We start from the raw sequence: 24,214 nt of genomic DNA, 5'->3' as shown, positions 1-24,214 counted from the left end.
TTCGCAACCCTTACATAGTTTCTAAGTTGTCATGCTACTTACCCAACTTGCAAAAGTGGATGAGCTGAAAATTCTTTCAGCTGAATTTTGAGAAGACTGAAGCCACAGTCTTCAATCCCTGCTACAAATTCAATTTCTGAGCCATCAACTCCATCCCTCACCCTGGCAGCTGTCTAAGGTTCAACCGCACTGTCCATGACCTTGCTGTCATATTTGACCCCAAGTTGAGTGTCTGATCTCATTTCAGCTCTCACTTGACACCATTATCCATGCCTTTGTTAATTCTAGGCTTGACTATTCCAAAACACTGTAGACCAGCCTCCCGTATTCTACCCTCCATAAACGTAAAGTCGTCCAAAACTCTGCTGCCCATGTCTTAACTTGCACCAAATTCCATTGACTTTCACCCTTGTGCTCAATGACCTACTGTGGTTCCCGGTTAAGCAGTAGCTCAATTTTAATTGCCTCATTCTTGTTTTCAACTCCTTTTAAGGTCTCTTCCTTCCTGTCTATGTAATCTCCTTCAGTTCTAGAACCCTCTAAAATCTCTGTGCCTTTATAATTTTAATCTCTTGAACATCTGCAATTTTAATTGCTCCACTATTGATGGCTATGTGTTAAGCTGCCACTTCATTATGCTCTGGTATCCCCTTCCTGAACCTCTCTATCTCTTCGCTTAAGACTCCTTAAAATGTAATATTGGGACCAAAGACACATCTGCTGTAATAATATGGTTGTGTTAAAATTTGTTTTATAATGCTTGTTAGAAGTAACTTGATGTTCTTGATGTTTGATTACATTAAGGGTGCTATATGGATATAAATCGTTTGTTTCTATAGCTATCAAGCTGTTAACACACATTGGTTGAATGATCTAGATTAAAGATGTGGTCATAGATATATCTCGCTGGTTGCTAATGGGTATATGCACAAATAGAATTCTTCAATTCCTGATTCAGTTGTTTTTATAATGTATTGAATGCCTGCTCATTCACAAACTCTTGCATCTTTGTTCACTTTACTAATGCAATAAAGTAGTTTTAAATAAAAGGCACAGTTGTCTTCTTATGTTTTAAGTTTAACTTTAACCTTCAATATACAGGAGAAGGTCGGTGCTGATTATTATATGGTCTCAGCTGATCAGTTATTTGCTTTTCTGGAAAGTAATTATTCAAAGGTAAGACATGACATTTCAAAAAACATTTATTATTGTTTTACAAATAGTTTTGAGTATTGCTGAAAAAAGTATTTTGTCAAAGTTTTTTGTCTTGCACTCATCAGGACAATCGTAAGAATACCAATGTCAGGGGAAGCAGCAACATTATACTATATGAGAAGAGAGTGCTGATTGATTGGCAAACAAATTCTGATTGGTAGAGGTACTGCCATGGAGAGCGTACCAGTGATAGTTAACTGTCAAGCATTGTTTGAAAACTTATATCAGGCAGCTTCGCTCTGATTGGTCAAGGTACTGCCTTGAGGAATGAACCAGCGAACAAAGATTACATGTTTTGGTTAGATGAAACTGGTGCAAAGTGTATACATGTTCCTTCTATTGGCAAAGAACAGGGCCCTCAGTAAATATATATATATATATATATATAGTTTCAGGTGCACAAAAATGTATCACACATGGGTGAGCTTAAAGTTTATCTTGTCCCTTACCCTATTTCTAAAATGTCTGACCATTCAACTTACCATCCTTACTTATATTAGCTAATATTGTAAATGGTTCCTTCTGTTCAGGTACCATCCTGCTCCCTCTTCAAATCTGCCTTAATCTTCCCTCAAACATCTCACATTCGATCCTGATGTCCTTGCAAATTACTAGCCTAACTCCAACCTTTATTTCAACAAAGTTCTTGCACCCTCTCAAATCTGTCTCCACATTTCTAGCAACTTCATTTCTGAACATCTGCAATCTGGTTTCTACCAATAATACACCACTGAATAATCCCTAAACAGATTCAAATATTATATCTAATTTGACCAAAACCATGATGCCTTTTCCTGCTTCATCTTTCCCGATCTGTCTGCAGGCATTTACATGGTTGATAACAGCATCTTCCTCTCCATCTCTCTGTTCAGCAGAGCAGAACAGTTCTCACCAGGTTCTACTCAAACCTGTTGAATCATAGCCAGAAAATCTCCAGTAATATTTCCCCTTGCATCTTCTGCATCGCAAGAACTCCAAAGATCTATTGTTTGCTTCTTCCTATTTCATACCCCTTGGCAACTTTATCTAAAAATGAAACAGATTTTATTTGTACACTTCAATACCCAATCCCTTTGTGTTGTCAGTCTGCTTGTCTGACATCCTACCCTGGGTGAGTAGAAATTTCCTCCAGTTCAACATTGGGAAAACAAAAGTCATTGGCCAGAATTTTACTGGCCCGCCCGTCAAAGGAATAGGAGCAGGTGAGGGGCGAACAGTGGAAAGGTCCATTAACCTCAGGTGGGATTTTACAGTTTTGAGATGAACAAGACCATAAAATTCCACCCATTATCTTCAGCCCTCACTACAAACTTCATTCCTTTGCTACCTTTCTCCCTGGTCATTGCCTCAGCTTGATTGAGACTGTTTGCAGCCTTGGCATTCTGTCTGACCCTGAATTGAGTTACCAACGCTGTGTCCATTTTATCACTAAGATGATTTACTAACAACTTTGTAACAATCCCTATTTTCACTTGGTCCTCCCCCTGCTAAGCCCCCTCATCCATTCTTTTGTTACCTGCCGATTTAAGCATTCCATTCCTCTTCTGGTTGATCTCTAATTCCTAGCCTCCATATACTTGAACTCATTCAAAACTTTGGTGATCAGCACCAATTGATCTGTTCCCCCGTCCCAGCCCTCCTTCCATTTCCAGGCCCCAGTCTACCAAAGCATCAATTAGAACTTCTCATCCACATGTTCACATCACTTCATGGTCTCATCCGTTCATTCCCTAAGTCCTAGAGCCCTCTGAGAACTCTTCATTCCTCAAATTATGGTCCATGTGTATACCCATTTTGTCCATCATTGGTAGCTGCAACTTCAGCCTTAAGCGTTAGGTTTTGGAATTCCTTTCATTAACCTCTCAGCTTCTTTTTCCTCCTTAATACCTCTGCTTCTGATGTAACCTTTGGTCACATGTTCCAATGTCTTCTTCTTTGGCTCAATATAAATCTTTGTCTGACTAAGCACTTGTGATGGGGCTTAAAAAGCTTTACTACATTAAGGGCCCTATTTTATCATTTTAATTCTCAGTGCTGGGTGGAGTTGAAAGTGGGAGTGTTTCAGATCCGACTTTTAGAGCCTTTCTCAGGCACCCCTACCAAGTGCCTGTAAAAATATCAGCGATTCCGAATCATGCTGCAAAAGCCTGTGGGCAAGGCTTATCGCACCCAAAATGCTGCAGCTCCAATTGGAGCCTTTAACTGCGCATGCACAGTAAAAAAAATAGAAAAACGCTCCTCTGCCACATCACTCCTTCATGGATAAAGCCTCCCCTCTGGTCCTTACAGACATTGCCCCACTCCCATAACATTACTGTCCCCCTAATCCCCCCACCCCTCACTGCTCAGACTGATTGCAGTCCCCTGCCCCCCTCCCTCCCACCGATCACATGCAGAGTGGCAGCGGATGCCCCCTCACCTCCCACCAATCACACGCAGGATGGCAGTGGACCCCACTTCCCCCCCACCAATCACACGCAGAGTGACAACAGGACCCCTCTGCCTCCTCCCCCCACCAGAAAGCCATTTGACTTGCTTCTCTCTCCCCCCACAACCACAGAGTCATCTGACCCACCTCTTTCCCCTCACCAGACAGTGATCTGACCCGCCTCCCTCCCCCCTGCAAAGCCATTTACCCACCCCTCTCTCCACCCCCCCCCCCCCCCCACCACCGTTCTGAGTCAGAGAGACGCTGGAAGCTCTGAACTTATCTCCTCAGAAGCTGGAGCGCCCACATCGGACCTTTATGGGCCATGCCTGTTTCATGCCAAATCTGGATGGGCGAACGCAATGATATAAGGGGAAATGCTGGTTAAGTTGGGCATCCAGCCCATTAATTCAATTTAAATGCATTCAAATGCATTTAAATTGTCATCATGCCCGTTTTGGGTGCAGTTCTGATCGCGGACATTTTCAGCCATTGGTAAAGGAGGAATGGGCGTGGAGTCGATTGCGGATCATGCTACTTGCCTCACGCCCAACTTTACCAACTTTTTGCCCCTGAAAAATGGGTGCAACTTGATGGTAAAATCAGGCCCTAAAAGTACTTTGTATGGAAGTTCTTATATGCTGATGCTTTCTCTTAATTTCTTCACAGCAATGGAGACATTCTTTCACCGCTTCATATTCTATTTTTAATTTGACATCTAAGTAAGTAATTTTTGAATAAAGATATTGAGCATTGTTTTCTTTATTATTTTTTATACGTCATGCAAAAATGTATCAATTTCCTTCTTTTAAAACCTTTTCTTCCACAGAGCACTTGTCACGGACATAGATCTCCCTCCGGAAATCCAGTATATATCATGGGCTCCAGTGGGTCACACCTGGGTTAGTTGAATGTATTTAACCATGTTTATCAAAGTTGAATGGGTGCGACTTTAATATTAATTAAAATTAATCATTAAGCATTCAAATTAAATGAAACGTTGGCTTTCATTGTGAGAGGTTTCAAGTACAAGAGCAGGAATATGTTGTTGCAATTATACAGGGTTTTGGTGAGGCCACACCTAGAATTTTGTGTGCAACTTTGGTCTCCTTTTCTGACATAAGAAATAGGAGCAGGAGTAGGCCATCTAGCCCTTCGAGCCTGCCCCGCCATTCAATAAGATCATGGCTGATCTGAAGTGGCTCAGTTCCAGTTTCCCACTTTCTCCCCATAACCCTTAATTCCCTTGCTTACCAAAAACCTATCTACCCGTGACTTAAATATATTTAGCGAGGTAGCCTCCACCACTTCAACGGGCAGAGAATTCCAGAGATTCACCACCCTTTGAGTGAAGAAGTTCCTCCTCAACTCTGTTCTAAACTGCACCCCCCCCTTATCTTGAGGCTGTGCCCTCTAGTCCTGCTGTCCTTTCTGAGCGGGAAGAACCTCTCCACCTCTACTCTATCCATCCCTTTCATCATCTTATACATCTCAATGAGATCCCCCCTCATCCTTCTAAACTCTAATGAGTACAAGCCCAGTCTATTCAGCCTCTCCTCATAGCTCAACCCCCTCAACTCCGGTATCAGCCCAGTAAACCTCCTCTGCACTCCCTCCAAGGCCAAAATATTCTTGCACAAGTGCGGCGTCCAAAACTGCACACAGTACTCCAGCTGCGGCCTCACCAGTGCCCTGTACAGTTGCAGCAAGACCTCCCTACTTTTATATTCAATCCCCCTCGCTATGAAGGCCAGCATCCCATTTGCCTTCCTGACCACCTGCTGCACCTGTAGGCTGGGTTTTTGCGACTCATGCACAAGGACCCCCAGGTCCCTCTGCACTGTAGCATGCTGCAGCTTTTCGCCCTGTAAGTAGTAGTCCTTCCTACTCTTATTCCTACCAAAGTGGATAACCTCACACTTGCCAACATTGTATTCCATCTGCCAGGTTCTCGCCCACTCGCTCAGCCTATCTAGATCCCTCTGCAGACTTTCAACACCCTCTGCACAATTTGTTGTTCCACTTATCTTTGTGTCATCGGCAAATTTCGACACCTTACACTTGGCTCCCTCCTCCAGATCATCAATATAAATGGTAAATAGCTGAGGCCCCAGCACCGACCCCTGAGGCACTCCACTAGTCACCAACCGCCAATCCGAATAGCACCCATTGACACCCACTCTCTGCCTCCTATTTGACAGCCAATCCCCTATCCACGTTAACACCTTACCCCCAACTCCATACCCCCTAACCTTCTGTAACAACCTTTTGTGCGGGAGGGAGAAGGTAAACCTTCTCCCTCCCGCACAAAACCTTCACTGCACTCTCGAGGGAGTGCAGTGAAGGTTTACCAAGCCGATTCTGGGGATGGCGGGACTTATGCATGATGAGAGATTGACTAGATTAGGATTGTTTTTGCTGGAATTCAGATAAATGAGGGGGGATCTCATAGAGATTTATAAAATTCTAACAGGGCTAGACAGGGTAGATACAGGGAGGATATTCCCGATGGTGGGGGAGTCCAGAACCAGGGTGGTCTGCGGATTTGGGGTAGACCATTTAGGATGGAGATGAGGCAACATTTTTTCACCAAAGAGCAGTGAGCCTGTGGAATTCATTACCACTGGTAGTAGTTGATGCCAAAACATTAAATGTATTTAAGAGGCAGCTAGATATAGCATTTGGGGTGAATGGGATCAAAGGTTATAGGGAGAACCGTTGTTTAAGAAGGGTGCCAGGCAAAAGGCGGGGAATTACAGGCCGGTTAGTTTAACGTCTGTGGTAGGTAAAATGTTAGAATCCGTCATTAAGGAGGAAATTGCGAGGCATCTTGAGGGGAATTGTTTGATAGAGCAGACGCAACACGGTTTCATTAAAGGGAAGTCGTGTCTGACCAATTTACTGGAGTTCTATGAGGATGTGTCTAGGGCGGTGGATAGAGGAGAGCCGGTGGATGTGGTGTTTCTAGATTTTCAGAAGGCGTTTGATAAGGTACCTCACAAGAGGTTATTGCAGAAGGTCAGGGGACATGGAGTTGGGGGTAGGGTGTTAGCGTGGATAGAGGATTGGTTGTCAAATAGGAGGCAGAGAGTGGGGGTCAATGGGTGCTATTCGGATTGGCGGATGGTGACTAGTGGAGTGCCCCAGGGGTCGGTGCTGGGGCCTCAGCTATTTACCATTTATATAGATGATCTGGAGGAGGGAACCGAGTGTAGGGTGTGGAAATTTGCTGATGACACCAAGATTGGGGGAAAGGCAAATTGTGCGGAGGGTGTGGAGAGTCTGCAGAAGGATCTAGATAGGCTGGGCGAATGGGCCAGGAAATGGCAAATGGAATTTAATGTTGGCAAGTGTGAGGTGGTCCACTTTGGTAGGAAGAATGGTAGGAAGGACTATTACTTACGTGGCGAAAAACTGCAGCAGGCGACGGTGCAGAGGGACCTCGGGGTCCTTGTGCATGAGTCGCAAAAACCCAGCTTGCAGGTGCAGCAGGTGGTCAGGAAGGCGAATGGGATGCTGGCCTTCATAGCGAGGGGGATTGAATATAAAAGTAGGGAGGTCTTGCTGCAGCTGTATAGGGCATTGGTGAGGCCGCAGCTGGAGTACTGTGTGCAGTTTTGGGCGCCGCACCTGCGCAAGGATATTTTGGCCTTGGAGGGAGTGCAGAGGAGGTTTACTAGGCTGATACCGGAGTTGAGGGGGTTGAGCTATGAGGAAAGGCTGAATAAACTAGGCTTGTACTCGTTAGAGTTTAGAAGAATGAGGGGAGATCTCATTGAGACGTATAAGATGATGAATGGGATGGATAGGATAGAGGTGGAAAGACTCTTCCCGCTCAAAAAAGACAGTAGGACTAGGGGGCACAGCCTCAAGATAAAGGGGGGGCAGTTCAGAACGGAGTTGAGGAGGAACTTCTTCACTCAAAGGGTGGTGAATCTCTGGAATTCTCTGCCCGTTGAAGTGGTGGAGGCTGCCTCGCTAAATATTTTTAAGAAGCGGGTTGATGGGTTTTTGATAAGAGAGGGGATTAAGGGTTATGGGGAGAGGGCGGGAAAGTGGAACTGAGCCACGACAGATCAGCCATGATCTTATTGAATGGCGGGGCAGGCTCGAAGGGCCAGATGGCCTACTCCTGCTCCTATTTCTTATGTTCTTATGTTCTTAAAGCAGGACTAGGCAATTGAATTAGATGATCAGGCATAATTGTGATGAATGGTGGAGTAGATCCGAAGGGCCAAATGGCCTCCTCCTGCTCCTATCTTCTATGTTTCTAAGCATGGAAACCAATGCGATGTTGAATGTATTAAAAATCTGTAACATAGAACATTTCATGTTATTTATATTCATAAAAAAGATCAAATTTGTAATTATTTGCAAGTTTGCACTAAGTTACCACTTCGGTATTTGTGTTGTATTTTTGAGGTTGCATAGTGGCACACTGGTTAGCATTGCTGCCTCATAGTGCCAGGAACCCGAGTTTGATTCCGGCCTTGGGTGATTGCCTCTGTGGAGTTTACATGTCTGTGTGGGTTTCCTTCAGGTGCCTTGGTTTCCCCCCACAGTGCAAAGATGTGTAGGGCAGGTGGTAAATGCATGCAGTTATGGGGACCAGGCGGGGGAGGGGTGGTTCATTGTAGGGAGTCTGTGGTTCTGTGGATTCTATCTATGGAGATGGGATGCTGGAATAATGGTGGATTTGTGAATTATTTATTATCCGAAGTATTAAAATAACTTCTAAACATCATTTTAGCATGAATCTCTTCCTCCCTTTAGGTTTATGTTTGGAATTACGATATTTATTTAAAAACTAATTCCACAAGCCCTGCTACACGTTTAACAAAGAATGGAGAGAAAAATAAGATTTACAATGGGATCCCTGACTGGCTTTATGAGGGTAAGCTAATATGTATGACTTTTATACTTAATAACATTGAGGTTATTTCTCAGAAATCCACTGCAGATTGCACAGAAAATCTTGCCCCTTGTCTTCTTGATAATTTACTTTCCTGTCTGTTGTTATGTTATCAAAATTAGCAAGAAAACGTTCACCCCCTTCATCCAAATATTTGGCCCTTTCATCCACCTCGAGCTCTATTGCAACCTTGCAGGGGACCGAGGACAGTGAGGCCAGAATAGGAGCAAGGTGGAGAATTAAGATGACAGATGACCCCAAGCTTGCAAAGATGTGTAGGTTAGGTGGATTGGTTACAGTAAATTGGCCCTTAGCATCTAAAGATTTGTAGATTAGGTAGATAGGTTACAGTAAATTGGCCCTTAGTGTCTAAAGATGTGTAGGTTAGGTGGATTGGTTACAATAAATTGGCCCTTATTGTCTAAAGATTTGTAGGTTAGGTAGATAGGTTACAGTAAATTGGCCCTTAGTGTCTGAAGATGTGTAGGTGAGGTGGATTGGTTACGGTAAATTGGCCCTTAGTGTCAAAAGATGTTAAGTTAGGTCGACTGGTGACAGTAAGTTGGTCCTTAGCGTCTAAAGACGTATACGTTAGATGGATTAACCATGGTAAAAGCGCATTTGTTACTCATGTATTACTTAGGCAATTTACAGTCACAATTCTACAATATTTAGCTTCATTTGCTGTTAGATGATCAAAATACATTCTGTTGTCATAATTTCAATGCAGTGTTTGAAATGATCAGAAACCAAAGTAATATCTTTTTATTTTCCACAGAGGAAATGCTATCCTCAAATAACGCGATCTGGTGGTCACCAAAAGGAAGCTATATAGCTTATGGAGAATTCAATGATACTCAGGTTCCACTTATAGAGTATTCATTTTATGGTGATGGGCAGTACCCAGAAACAATAAAGATTCCATATCCTAAGGTAAAATTCCATATACCAGTATCTGCACAAAAATGTTTTTCAAAAGTAATATTATACAACCACAGGGAAATTCTTACTCATGCTCCTGGCCAAAACTGCCTGCAATTGTGATGGGGATTGTCAGAAAATCCAGGCAGTGATGTCTAAGACTGGTGACATTTCCTTCCCCCGTCCTAACCAGAACTGCTGCTGGTCACTAGTTGCTCAGCAATTCACTTCTCCACCTTCCCATCCCAACACAACTCCCACGGCATTGTACTGTGTCATAGTGGTTAGCACTGTTGCCTCACAGTGCTAGGGACTTGGGTTCATTTCTAGTCTTGGGTCACCGTCTGTATGGAGTTTGCACATTCTCCCCATGTCTGTGTGGGTTTCCTCTGGTTGCTCCAGTTTCCTCCCACAGTCCAAAGATGTGCGGGTTAGGTTGATTGGTCGTGCCGAATTGATCCTTGTATTAGAGGGATTAGGAGGGTAAATTTGTGAGGTCATGGGAATACGGCCTGTGTAGGATTGTGGTCGGTGCAAACTCGATGGGCTAAATGGCCTCCTGCACTGTAGTAATTGTATGATTCTATGATACATCCCATGTACAAACCATTGCATTTAAATAGCTGCGGAGAGTTGGGGATGGACTCAGATTCTCCATTAAGGAGAAAAGGTTATGTAGTGAACCCACTGAACACCTTCAGAAGGCCTCAATCTCAATCAAGATTTTGGGTGGAATCTTCTGCTCTCCCCCTTGGTGAGGTTGGTAGCAAGGGTGGGTGGCATTTAATCAGGCAAGAGGCTCTGCTCCTCCATCATTGAGGATGGGGATATTTATGGAGCCTCCTCCTCCAGTGAGATATGGCGGGACTGCAGAACTTATTTCTTGTCCCTTGATTGTGGGATTGCTTAGCCCTGTCTATTATTTAGTCATTATGCTATTTAGCACACAAGTAGTCTTGTTTTGTAGCTTCACCAGCTTGACTCCTCCATTTTAGGTATACTTGGTGTTGATCCTGGCATGCTGTCCTGCACTCTACATTGAACCAGGGTTGATCCCCTAGCTTGATGGTAATGTGGAGTGGGGATATGCCAGAGCATGAGGTTATAGATTGTGGTTGAATACAGTTCTGCTTCTGCTGATGGCCACAGCACCTCATGGCTGTCCAGTTTTGAGCCGTTAGATTTGTTCAAAGTCTATCCCATTTAGCACAGTGGTAATGCCACACAACATGACAGAGGTATCCTCAATGTGAAGATTGAACTTCAACTCCACAAGAACATAAGAAATAGGCGCAGGAGTAGGCCAACTAGCCCTTCGAGCCTGCCCCGCCATTCAATAAGATCATGGCTGATCTGTCGTGGCTCAGCTCCACATTCCCGCCCTCTCCCCATAACCCTTAATCCCCTCGCTTATCAAAAACCCATCAACCCGCGTCTTAAAAATATTTAGCGAGGTAGCCTCCACCACCTCAACGGGCAGAGAATTCCAGAGATTCACCACCCTTTGAGTGAGGAAGTTCCTCCTCAACTCCGTTCTAAACCTCCCCCCCTTTATCTTGAGGCTGTGCCCCCTAGTCCTACTGTCTTTTTTGAGCGGGAAGAGCCTCTCCACCTCTATCCTATCCATCCCATTCATCATCTTATACGTCTCAATGAAATCTCCCCTCATTCTTCTAAACTCTAACGAGTACAAGCCTAATTTATTCAGCCTCTCCTCATAGCTCAACCCCCTCAACTGCGGCATCAGCCTAGTAAACCTCCTCTGCACTCCCTCCAAGGCCAAAATATCCTTGCGTAAGTACGGCGCCCAAAACTGCACACAGTACTCCAGCTGCGGCCTCACCAATGCCCTATACAGCCGCAGCAAGACCTCCCTACTTTTATATTCAATCCCCCTCACTATGAAGGCCAGCATCCCATTCGCCTTCCTGACCACCTGCTGCACCTGCAGGCTGGGTTTTTGCGACTCATGCACAAGGACCCCGAGGTCCCTCTGCACCATCGCCTGCTGCAGTTTTTCTCCACGTAAGTAATAGTCCTTCCTACCATTCTTCCTACCAAAGTGGACCACCTCGCACTTGCCAACATTAAATTCCATTTGCCATTTCCTGGCCCATTCGCCCAGCCTATCTAGATCCTTCTGTAGACTCTCCCCACCCTCCGCACAATTTGCCTTTCCACCAATTTTGGTGTCATCAGCAAATTTCGACACCCTACACTTGGTTCCCTCCTCCAGATCATCTATATAAATGGTAAATAGCTGGACAATGCAGTGGTCATTCCTACTGATATTGTCATGGACAGATACATCTGCAGCAGCAGGTTGGTGAGGATGGGATCAAGTATTTCTTTCCCTCTTGTTGCTTTCCTTATCACCTGCCACAGTCCCAATCCAGCAGCTTTGTGCCTTAGGACACAACGAGCTCAGTCTGCGCTTGTGCTACAGAGCCATACTTGGTAATAGACATTGAAGCCTCCAACCCAGAGTACATTCTGCACTCTTACCACTCTCAGTGCTTTCTCCAAGTGGTTTTCTACATGGAGGAGTGCTTAAGCTGAGTGAGAACAGTATGTGGTAATCAGCGGTAGTTTTCCTTGTCCATGTTTGACTTGATGCCATGAGATTTCATGGATCCAGAGTCAATGTTCAGGAATCCCAGGGCAACAGCACCCCAACTGTAAACCACTGTGCTCGCCATCTCTGTTGCGTGCTATGTATTATAGATTGCAGCACTATTTCAACCAGCCTCTGACTGGCCAGCAGCTCTCAGTGGGGGAAGGGGGAGAGAGGAAACTTCCACCCAGGACATAGCCAGTATTGGCGATAGTGGTGTCTGGGGCGTTACGTATAAGGTATGATTCTGTGAATATGATCATGTCAGACTGTTGCTTGACCAGCCTGCTCGCCCCATTTTGGCACAAGCCCCCAGATGTTAGTAAGGAGGACTTTGGACTGTCAACAAGGCTGAATTTGCCATTGTCATTACTGGTGCCTAGGTTGATGCCAGTTGGTCCGGCCGGTTTCATTGCTTTTTGTTCCATTTGTAGCAATTGAATACCGAGTGGCTTGTGAGGCCATTTCAGAGGGCATTTAGGAATCAACAACATTGGTGATTATAATCACATATAAGCCAGACCACTTAAGGACAGCAAGTTACCTAAAGGACATTGGTGAACCAGATGGGATTTTATGACAATTGACAATGGTTTTATGGTCATTGATCGACTTTTTAAGATTCCGAATATTTTATTGAGTTTTTAAATTCCACCATCTGCCCTCGTGGAATTTGAACTTGGGTCTGCAGAGCATTACCCTGGGTCTCTAGATTGCGAATCAAGCAACGGTATACTGTGCCACTTTCTCCTCTCATCTGGGATGTGAGTGGGAAGTCGACAGCATCTATACCTGCCAGCCTCCCATCTGATTAAATACCCCCCCTCCCCATCACCAAACTCACCATGAAAGAGGGCACAAACCTCTTAGCTGATGCTCAGTGGGGAGCACTACAAAACCTCTCTATTGGAGAATCTGGGCTCAGGAGGTATTTCAGCTTGAATTGGGCATAATCTGTAGTTTGAAACCCAGAATTCAAGTGGAATTAGAAGCTACACCAACATTTTATAGAGCCAGACCGATGCCTTATTGCATGAGAAGATGGAAACTGAACTTCGTCAATTAGAAGATTTAGGCATCATAAAGCCTGTGCAAGTTGTGGAGCAAGCAACACCCATTGTGCCAGTAGTCAAACCAGGTAAAACCTTACCAACATGTGAGACTACAAAGTAACAGTAAACCAGGCAGCAAAATTAGACAGGTACCCTATACGTAAAATAGAGGACTTGTATGCAAAGTTGGCTAGGGGATCTAACAATGAATCATACATACTGAATTTGTCACTGTTAATACACATGAGGCCTGTACCAGTTCACCAGATTGTCATTTGGAATCTCATCGTAATTTTTCAACGTGTAATGGAGAACCTTCTGCGAGATTTGCCTAAAGTAGTCATTTATTTGGATGATTTGCTAATCATGGGGACCACAGAAGCGGAGCACCAAGGAGGAGGTTTTTAAAAGGTTCCCAAAAACCAGAGTGAGATTAACAAGAGGGAAGCGTACTTTTTTGGTGAAGGAGGCAATTTATTTGGACTTTACAATGGACGCACAGGGATCGCATCCAATGGAAGTTAAAGTTAGGACTGATGGAAGCACCATCCCCGAAGAATATATTCAAACTAAAGTCCTTCCTTGGGATGGTAATTATTATGGGAGGTTCATTCCAAACTTGTCCATGATTCTGGCACACCTGCATGCATTATTTAAAAAAAAGCACCAAAGATGGGACTGTAAAAAGCCTTACAGACAACCTGCCTTTAGTCCACTTCAATCCTTCTAAATAAATCTCACTCACTTGTGATGCATCTCTTTATGGAACTGGAGCAGTTCTGTCACATAAAATGAATGAGCGTCAGAGAGGTCCATTAGCTATGCTTCAGGGACCCAACAGAGAAGGCATATTCACAGATCGAGAAAGCGGGTTTGGCTGTCATCTTCAGGATAAAAGGTTCCACCAATATGTTTATCGGCAGCATTCTACTGCAACCACTAATCATAAACCTTGAATAGGACTCTTCAGAGAAGAAAAGACAACCCCTCCAACAGAGTTTGCAAGGATACAGCGCTGAGTTTTATTGTTGGCTGCCTATGAATACACCCCCCAGGGAAACAGATACCAAATGCAGATGCTCTGAATCATCTCCTATTGCCAGGAAGTAAACCATCCCACCAGTGCCACAAGAAATTATTTCAGCCTTAAACTTTCTCGATTACTTGTATCTGTGTAGCAGATCAAATACTGGACTTAAAGAGATCCAATATTATCCACAGTAAAACACATGATCCTTTATGGCTGCCATTATGATAGAATGTCTGAATAGATAAAACTTTCAAACAAGGAAAAATGAATGGAGCTGTGAAGTTGATGCCCTTCTGTGGGGAGCGAGCATGTTCATCCTCATGCCTGGCAAATTGTTATTTGAGGAAATATACAGCACCCACCCAGGTACATCCAAGGTGTAGATGTTGGCTTGGTGGCCTGGAATAGATGCAAACATAGAGAGCATGGTTAAGCAGTGCCACCAATGCCAGATGCAACAAAAGTTATCTCCTGCAGTCCGGTTGCATCCTTGGGAATGGTCAGGTCAGCCAAGGGTGAGACTTCATGTGGATTTTATAGGCCCATTTATGGGTACAGTATTCCTCCTTATAGTGGATGCATATTCAAAATGGCTGAATATTAATGAAGTCCACAACTTCTTTTGCATCAGTGGAAATATTAAGATAAAGCTTTGCCATGCATGGGTTACCAGATGTATTAGTTTCAGACAACAGAACAGCACTTACCAGTGAGGACTTCCAACATTTCATGTCATCATGAAAGCATATATGTACTACATCTTACCATCCCTCATCTAATGAACTAATTGGCTAGGCAAGTCTTTAAGGCAGCCATGAAAAAGCAACCACCAGCGTCCCTGCAGACAAGTTAGCACATTTTCTGATTAACTATCAGACAAAGCCATACATGACCACTGGAGTAACTCCTGCCAGGTTGCTGATGGGTAGATGTATGAAGTTAGACCTGGTGTTTTCCAATTTGGCAGGGAGGGTGGAGGCAAAATGTTCAAGAGATTCAACAACAGATGAGAGGCTATTTGACGTTGGATGATCTAGTATTTATCAAAGATTTTGGGAATGGTCTGAGTTGGGTCCAATGTGTTGTCGTGGCCAAAACAGGCCCAGTATCATATGAGGTGGAAGTTCAAGATAAAATCCTGAAAAGGCATTTGGATCACTTGAGAAGAAGGGAGTCACGCAGATAACCAATGAGGCAGTCTGCACCGATCCTACCTTTCAGTAGCACTGCTGCCTCAAAGCAGCAGAGACCCAGGTTCAATTCCTGGCTTGGGTCACTATCTGTGCGAAGTCTGCACGGTTTCCCCTTGTCTGTGTGAGTTTTCTCCAGGTGCTCCAGTTTCCTCTCACAGTCCAAAAGATGTGCTGGTTAGGTGCATCGGCCGTGCTAAATTCTCCCTCAATGTATCCGAACAAGTGCCGGAATGTGGTGGCTAGGGGATTTTCACAGTTACTTCATTGCAGTGTTAATGTAAGCCTACTTGTGATACTAATAAATGAGCTTGCTTAACACAATTTATTAGTAGACTTGCTTAACACGTCAACCTCAGGAGGGGCCAAGTAATGTTCCTGTGGGAACAGAAGATGTTATAAGCACAGATTCCCCTTTACAAATTGAATGTCCAATTTCTGAAAGTCAAATGGAAGCTGCCTGTGCTGTGGAGAGATGACACGCTGAACTACATCGCTCCCAGAGGAAGAGAATGTCCCCGACAGGTTGAGCTTATTGATGGACCGTGTTTATTGATATTTTATTGTAAATAGTTTGTCTTTTGTTTGTATATGGCAATAAGAGACTTAAGAGGGGGGGTGGATATAGTAATGAGCCCCTTTTAGGGGCAAGATTTTGGGGTCATGTGACTCAATTGGCCAATTGGGCCAAAGTGTGCCAATCCTGGGATGAGCATGGACTTTCCCAGTCAGTCTGAGACTGGAGTCAAAGTAGTAAGTGGCACATTTCTTGCATTCTGTATATAGTTTATTGTTACAATAAATAGTTTGTTTAGTTACTAAAATGGTGGTCACTAACCCTTTGAGATTTCACACAATATTTCTTTTTTTTAAAACTAGGCTGGTGCAAATGCCCCCACAGTGAGGGTATTTGTTGTAGATGTCAAGAACATAAAAACTTATGAAATTTTACCCCCGGAAGTTATCAGTTCCAGGTATACCTTTTCTTTCATTTACTCTCTTTTATCCGCTTATCTATCATTCTTTAATCAGTACTGGTGGTAAATATCTGAAAGCTCTTTACCAGTGATGGGTATGGCTGTCACTGGAGGATTGGAAGAAGTATGTTCATTTTTCTCTACTTGTGGTTGAGATGCATGTGGTGATCGTCCTTGTCAAGGAGATATCAATGGTAGGGGGTAGCTTGAGAGGCTGTTGCACTGGTATCAATGTAGGAGAAGCCTCTAGAACTGAGCCTTGCTGCACAGATGCACCTTCAGTCAGAGGAGCCAATAATGTCAAATATGATGATGGTGGCCCCAGAAGGGTGGTCTCCTCTCTTCAACTCCTCAGTGGCAGCCTCAGCCCTTGGCTGCACTTTGGATAGTTGGAGGTAAGCACCAGCTGGGGTGGAACTGAAATCCCCACCAAACACCTCTGCACCACCACTGACTTCGGGTTCCGATGTGGCACGGATCCTGTGCATTTCAATGTGCAGTTCCTGCAAGCTCTCCAAATGCTGCTGTGTATAGCTTTGCATAAGATTGCTATTCTGTCAGAGGGCTCATGTGATCATAGCCCTGAGCTAGGGTGGGAGGCATGGTGGCACAGTAGTCAGCACTGCTGCCTCACAGCACCAGGGACCTGGGTTCGATTCCCGGCTTGGGTCACTGTGCAGTGTTCTCGCAGTGTCTGTGTGGGTTTCCTCCAGGGATATTCGCAGGTGGGACAGAAAAAGCCTGTTGACTTTGGGCTGGAATTTTTGGATCCAGGCAGATAGAACTGGAAAATCTCACTTCTTGGGCAGAATTTTTCCTTTATTTGGCAGAAGGCAACAGGGAGGGGGAAGCGGCGTTGAAGCTGCCAGCACCAATGGTATCTTTCTCTGTTGTTTCATTGGCACATTGAGAAAAAAGTCAAGGGGCAGGTTGCACAATGTCATGCTAGTGGGATGGGCTCAATGCAGCAACTTCCATTTTTGAAAGGTCAGGGAGCCGTTTTTAATGAACACAATTTTTAAAGTTGCACAAAATTTCATATGGAACCTCGACTGCATGTAACCCTCCTGCACCACCCCTTGGCACTTGGATTCTGCTGAGGGAGTGCCCAGGCATGACCCTGTCTTTCCTGCACGATGCACTCACCTGTGCTCTTCTGGGAGGTCTGCCCGTCGGAGACACGCTGTTAGAGACCAGTCATAATTCATGCTGGTGTACTGTTCCACTGACATAAATAGATTTCTTTTGGGGGTGGAGATGGGGGTGGGGAGGTTGGTGGTGGAGGGATGATTCAGACATTGAGGCCTGTTAATGTGATGATAAATGTATTACATTGATGTTCCTGACATTGAACGATGGGAGTTTGGCATCTCACAAGAATATCCACTCCTGTCGCCAATCCCACCCAACAAAAATTGGTCCCATAATGGCCTCAATTCCCTTTTAATTGTCGGCAGACACATTTCTGACTCTTGTGTGCGCCTGCCGACTGAAATATCGTGTAACGACGTTAGAATATGTGCCCTAAATCTTCTTTCACGTATTTCTAATTGGACATGCACCTTCTCAAGCAACGTAAAATTCTCTTTGTTGTTATAAATATTCACAAAACACGTTATTTTGCGATTAATGGAATTTTTTTAGCCAGTATCATTATTCATGGAGAAGAAATTTTGGGCCGAAGGTTACAGGCTGACAAAGAGTGTAAAGTTTTCTGGTTGCCTTCCCACCCCCACCCCTAACTTGTCCTCAATTTTACAGTGGATGGGCAAGGCCTAGGGCAACCCACTGCCCTTGCCCCCATTGAGACCCTGAGGTGGTCAAGTAATGATAGTCAAGACAGGGAATGGAGGGGGCTGGTGGAATGCCTACCAGCTCTCCATGTTTGGGGTTTGGGTGGCCCTCTCACTGGTCCCCTTTCCACATCTAGTGTTTCCCCCCATATCTTCCCCACCCAAGGTGCTCCCTGGCCTCTCCATCTAGAGCCTCCACCTCCTCTCCTCAACCCCTCAACATTCCTGACAATCTCTGCCATGAGACCCACCACTCTTACTTCCATCTTGGTTCTAGAATTTAAAATTTGGGGATTGCCTTGCTGACATTTCTGCCTTGGGGTCGATGGGTCACTTACATTAATTTGCAGATAATAGCAATTGCTTATCCAAAATAACTTTAGCATTTATCATATAAAATGTTTCAATATTCAATGTGATTTTCACTTAAACTATGTAATAGGATCTCAGAGGCAGAAGTCCCTTCACCAAATTCCTTTTATTTAAAAGAGTGACAACAGCATACTGAGTGCTTTCGCTTAGCAGTCTGCACAAGGAGTGCCAGAGGAACTGACACGCCTGGTTAAATACAGAGCATGGAGTTCCCTGATTGGCCCATCAATTTGGCCCTTAATCAGGGAGTTCATATTCTAACAGGCCCACCTCAATTGCCTGATTAATGTCATTACTAGCTGGCTGATTTTTAAATTTGTATATCAGTTTTTGTTTTATTAACTTTTTCAGTGAATATTACCTAAGTTTAGTAAAATGGGTAACAGATGAACGAATCGCTGTCCAATGGATTAATCGAAGACAAAATCATTCAATTTTAACAATCTGTGATTTCACCAACATGGCTTGGAATTGTTTAAAGGTAACTGGGGTTTCGACCACTATGTTTAAAATATTCTCATATTTACAGTAACTCTCAAATTTCAATGCATTGTCATTCTAAATTATTGTTTATTCTGAATATTTGTTCCACACTAGAATGCTATGTTTTCTGAAAAGAGCAGTACAGGATGGATCGGAGTTGTATGTAACACTCTTTAAATTACTCTTATTCTCTGAAAGTTTATGTATTAAAATTGCTAGGTGGACATTCTTCTTGGGCAGTGGCACTAAATAGGTGATATTGGATATTTAGTTGCATTTGAACTGAATATTTGGCACTATGTATAATCAGCAGTGGATCGAATACCTTCCTTTCTGTGCCACTGCACAAGATGAATTTCCACTCCATCCCCCAGCACTCTTATATCTGCATTCTCTTCTGTCATCAGTTCTGATACTTATAATGGAAACTGATCCTGTTGGTTTGATTGGTTTGATTTATTATTATATCACATGATTAACATACAGTGAAAAGTATTGTTTCTTGCATACTATGCAAAGCATACCACTCAATGAGAGAGTGCAGAATGTAGTGTTACAGTGATAGCTAGGGTACAGAGAAAGAATTACACTCTTCAGTCAGTGGGTATATTGAAGTGCTGCTAATAACACTCATTTCAGTGTGATAAGTTTACACAGGCAATCTGCAATAAAAATATGTGTTAGGGCTTTTTAATGGTCATATGAAAATTTAAGGACAGAGAGTGAGAGCCAATGTAATTTGGTTCAAAAAACCATTTCAGCTGTTTTTCAGCTCATTCCTTTTAGCCAATTATCTTTTGGTAAGGATCAGGAGAACATCAAGGGTGGGACATTCTAGCCATTCATGCCAGCAGGAACTTCAGATCCCCTTGTTGCGGCTTCCCTGGCGACTCATGATGCAAACAATGGGAAGTCTGATTGACAGCAATGGGACTGGAAGATCCTGTTGCCAGCCAGTTGCGGGCTGTCTCTGCCGTCGCCAAACACACTGTGGGTGGGTGCGGTAAATCCTGCCCTTTCTATCTGTTCCTAACCTGGGGAAGTTATCTTACATTGTACATGTATACCATCACATAAGGGACCTTTACAAGTCAAAACAAAGGGTTGACAAGAGCTCTGTGGAAGCTTAAAACCTCACCTAGTCTAAGCTAACCTATCCCCTTTCAGTTGAATAAGATAGCTCCATTTGGAGCTGCAAAATTCTGGAATTCATTTTACCTTTCACTCAGAAGGATGTGGGCACGCCTCAAATGGAATAACTGGAATAATGGAATCTCTCGGTAGTATTGTAGCACTATCACAGATTCGGGCAGTCTATCCATTTAGAATGGGGCTCAAAGCCAGAGTGTCTGGGTGGAAGGTGATTTCCCTCCACTGAAGCAGTGAAATGGGACTCTATGGTCCTTTGGTCTTTAAAATGACTACTGTATCATGTCTGCCTATCCTGCACCAATTACCATTCATGCTGCACCCCCATTGCAAAGTAAATGGATTACACTTAACCTCAGCTGCAGGGTATATCTTTATTGAGCCTGCCTACATTCCCAGTGCAGCCATTTAACAGGAGCAGCTTTGTGCATTTGGGACAGGATTTCAGCCCTTCACTTAGGAGGAAGTCCCACTTTAGACCTTAGAGAGCTGTCGGTCAATTGGATTGCCAACAACCCTGTAGTCCCAGTAGTAGTGTCCACTGCTGGGACTACAGGCTGTCCCACTAAGCCAAGAAGCCCAGCTAAGTCTAGGGTCACTTGAACCAGGTTCCAGGTTGGCAGGTCCTGGGGATTGGGGGGAGTTCAAGTGGTTAGGGTTGGATGGTTAAAAGATGGGATGAATAAACTGGAGGGATGGGTACCTTGATTGTGCCAGGTGAACATGGTTCTCCAAACTTATTAACTCCAGTCCATTGCAGCTAAAGCTGATGGGTACTCAACTAGCAATTAAGGAACTTCATTGGGAGTGCAGCTATAGAAAGAACAGCATCAGTGGTAGAAAAGGGGAAAGATGAATTTATATTGTTAACACATGAAATCAAATAATAACCAACGTGAAGAAAACTTTGAAATACACTTGTTACGCTTCAAAGCTGTCAAAATATTTTAAATTATTCAAATCTTTAAAAATAAATTTGTTAAATACTATCATTTTGAATTTCTAATATTTTCATGCCTGATTATTTGAAATATTTGTAGTTTCAAGCATCAGAACCTTTCTTTGAAGCAGACAACATTAGTTTCTACAAGGTCATTAGTGACAAAGATGGATATAAGCATATCCATAAGAAGGCTGGAAATACGGTATGTATGCATAAGTCTTTGACAAAACAATTAAACATTTTTATAAGTTTTTCCTAAACTGATTAGATTAATGGTCCTCACTTTTTCTTTAAAGGCTAAAGAAACGGCGATTACAACTGGGAAATGGGAGGTCACTAACATAGTAGCCCTGACGGGACAAAGCCTGTAAGTGTAAAGAGAATATGACAAGAACACTATTTTTAGAATATGCAACACACTGCAAAGACATTGTACCACATAATGCACTATGATCTTTTAATAAAAAGAAGTATTTAATTAGAGTCAGTGATATTGCTTTCTAGTGCATGTGGTTTAACATACTGATTAACTTGCTGATTCACATACTCCTGAAAATGTAAGTGGTTTGGTATCCATCATCATTAGAACTGATGCAAGTTTCCATGTGATTTGGTAGCTGGAACAGTATGGAGTAGTAAGTAAAATATGAATGAAGAACTCTCTTGGCAATCCTTATTCTTAATAACCCTTTGTTTAGCTAACCAACTATTGTTGTAATATTTCATAAAATCATAGAATCCCTACAGTGCAGAAGGAGATCAATTGGCCCATTGAATCTGCACTAACAGCAATCCCATCCAGGCCCTAACCTTATAACACCACGTAATCCCCCTGACACTAAAGGATAATCCCAGCCAGACCTGTTCCCCGCAACCTCAAGTATCACCCACTAATCCTCCCAACCTACACATCTTGGGACACTAAGGGGCAATTTAGCATGGCCAATCCACCTAACCTGCACAACTTTGGATTGTTTGTGATATGGAGTGATACGTTTGTGCTGATAGCCTGTAGTAATTGGATTGGCACCACTCCACTCTGTCATTGAGGAAGAACCACCACTGACCCTGGGATTTACAGCTAGAAAAAAACCATTGCAGCAGTGAAGAAACTGCTTCAGTCGTCATGCTCGGTCATACATTATGATCCAACTAAAGAATTATGGCATAGGAGCCATATTGTCACATCGAATGGAGGACAGGTCAGAAGAACGCACCATTTCAGCAACACTTGCCCAGGCTGAAAAGGGCTTCTGCCAGCTGGACAAAGAAGCACTGTCAGTTGTGTTTGGTGTCAAGAGGTTTCTCCAATACCTATCTGTCCAACCGTAAGCCGTTGACAGCGAAGACAAAGCTCTTCCCACCTATAGCTTCAAAGAGAATCCAGCATTGGGCCCTGGCTCGCGTATAACCAATGTAGATGCACTTCGTTATCAATTCCATTACCAAGCAGTCCTACCAACACAGTCATTCCACAGTAGTTAGTGTTGTTGTTAAATTTCTTGGATTCATCATCCGTATGTGTTAAACAGATCAAGAATCGAACGAGCAGAGACCCATTTTTGTCAGTGGTTAAAGACTTTTTTTTTACAAAGCTGGACAGATACAGTTTTGTAAGATGGCCTGCGCTCCATTTATCAGAGAAACACTGGATTGAGTTTTTAAAAATTCATTTGTGGGACATAGGCATCACTGGCTGGCCAGCTTTTATTGCCTATCCCTAGTTGCTCGAGAGCAGTTGAGTGCCAACCACTTTGCTGTGGCTCTGGAGTCACATGTAGGCCAGACCAGGAAAGGAAGGCGCATTTCCTTCCAAAAAAAGGGCGTTAGTGAACCAACAATTGACAGTGGTTTCATGGTCATCATTAGATTCTTAATTCCAGATTTATTTTAGTGAATTCAGATTTCACCAGCTGCTGTGGTGAGATTTGAACCTGGGTCCCCAAAACATTAGCTGAGTTTCTGGATTTATAGTCTAGCAATAATACCACTAGGCCATCACCTCCCCTTGAATTGCCAGGACACAATCTTGCTGTGGGGTTCCAAAAATCATTGTCCCTTCCCAGTGTGGAGAATCAGTCTTGGCAGAACTCCACAATGCACACCCAGGCACGTCAACAATGAAGATGTTGGCACGTAATTATTTCTGGTGGCCAGTGTTAGACAGTGACATCCAGAACATGGTTAAACAATGTTTCCATTGCCAGCAGCAGCAGAAGCTATCTGCTTCAACTCCTCTTCACCCGTGGGAATAAACCTGGCTGTTTTTGGGTCATATTGACTCAGTAAGACCATTTCTAGGCACCATTCTGCTGTTACTCATCAATGCGCTTTCAAAATGGCTTAATGTTGTGAGAAACGCAGCTCACAGTCAAACAATTTAGTTGAGTCAAGTTCCGAAGGAGCAAGATATTTTATTTAACGTTCTTGCAAGACCGGGTGTCCAAAAGATAGGCACACCTTACATCGAGTTTAAGCAGGCTTTTTATACTATTTCTACAAGCATGTTAATCAATTACACAATACATTGTTCTCCCCTAATTGGTGGTCCTTGTCCCATTTATGTGTTGTCATTCCCCTATTGGCTTAAGGTACCCCTAGCTACAGGTTGTGCTGTATGTTGGCTCATGTCCCAAGCCCCTCTGCTCCCCTCCAGCCATCTTTTTCTGTTATTGCAAGAGTGCATATTGTAGCGTTGTTTCAATATCCTTACTTGATTAGTTCGTATGAGATTCATCTGTCTTATCAATGTTCTTCGGAGAACTGTTAACAAGTCCAGTTCAGACCGGCTGTATCCAGTCTTCTGCTAACTTAATCGCTGATGTCCCTACTATCTCAGTGACCTTTTATTCCCCTGTAGTTAGAAGGTATACTCTGTTGCAGTAACAACACATCTTGCTTACCATTTGTTTCACAATTTGGACATTTTACATTCCTACAAGATGTGATGTACATGTTTTACTTCACACTGCACTTCTGGTGTTATCCCTACACAATAGGCAGTTTTCTTCACTGTCCTTGACTATAGTTCTGTCTAGCATCAGCAACTTTCATACCCTGTATTAGTGATTGAAACCACAGTTGTTTCCATAATGTGGGTTGGCAATATGCTGAATCGTAGGTTTCTGTCCTGCT

General features: G+C 43.5%; 1 protein-coding gene across 1 annotated transcript in view; it reads left to right on the top strand.

Moving 5' to 3' along the window:
* Window positions 1-24,214, top strand: part of fap (fibroblast activation protein, alpha) — a 94,296-nt gene that overhangs the window by 27,702 nt on the left and 42,380 nt on the right. Inside the window, exons 7-16 of the mRNA XM_080199165.1 lie at window positions 1,102-1,176; window positions 4,313-4,365; window positions 4,473-4,545; window positions 8,417-8,537; window positions 9,334-9,488; window positions 16,242-16,336; window positions 18,856-18,985; window positions 19,102-19,146; window positions 21,177-21,281; window positions 21,376-21,446. Coding sequence (XP_080055291.1) covers window positions 1,102-1,176; window positions 4,313-4,365; window positions 4,473-4,545; window positions 8,417-8,537; window positions 9,334-9,488; window positions 16,242-16,336; window positions 18,856-18,985; window positions 19,102-19,146; window positions 21,177-21,281; window positions 21,376-21,446 — 923 coding nt within the window. The remainder of the gene's footprint in view (window positions 1-1,101; window positions 1,177-4,312; window positions 4,366-4,472; window positions 4,546-8,416; window positions 8,538-9,333; window positions 9,489-16,241; window positions 16,337-18,855; window positions 18,986-19,101; window positions 19,147-21,176; window positions 21,282-21,375; window positions 21,447-24,214) is intronic.

The sequence above is a fragment of the Carcharhinus amblyrhynchos genome, chromosome 11 (assembly GCF_965287045.1).
Source record: "Carcharhinus amblyrhynchos chromosome 11, sCarAmb.v2.hapA, whole genome shotgun sequence".
NCBI classification, from domain to species: Eukaryota; Metazoa; Chordata; class Chondrichthyes; order Carcharhiniformes; family Carcharhinidae; genus Carcharhinus; species Carcharhinus amblyrhynchos.
The sequence above is the reverse complement of the archived record's forward strand: the minus strand, read 5'-3'. Positions and strand labels throughout refer to the sequence as shown.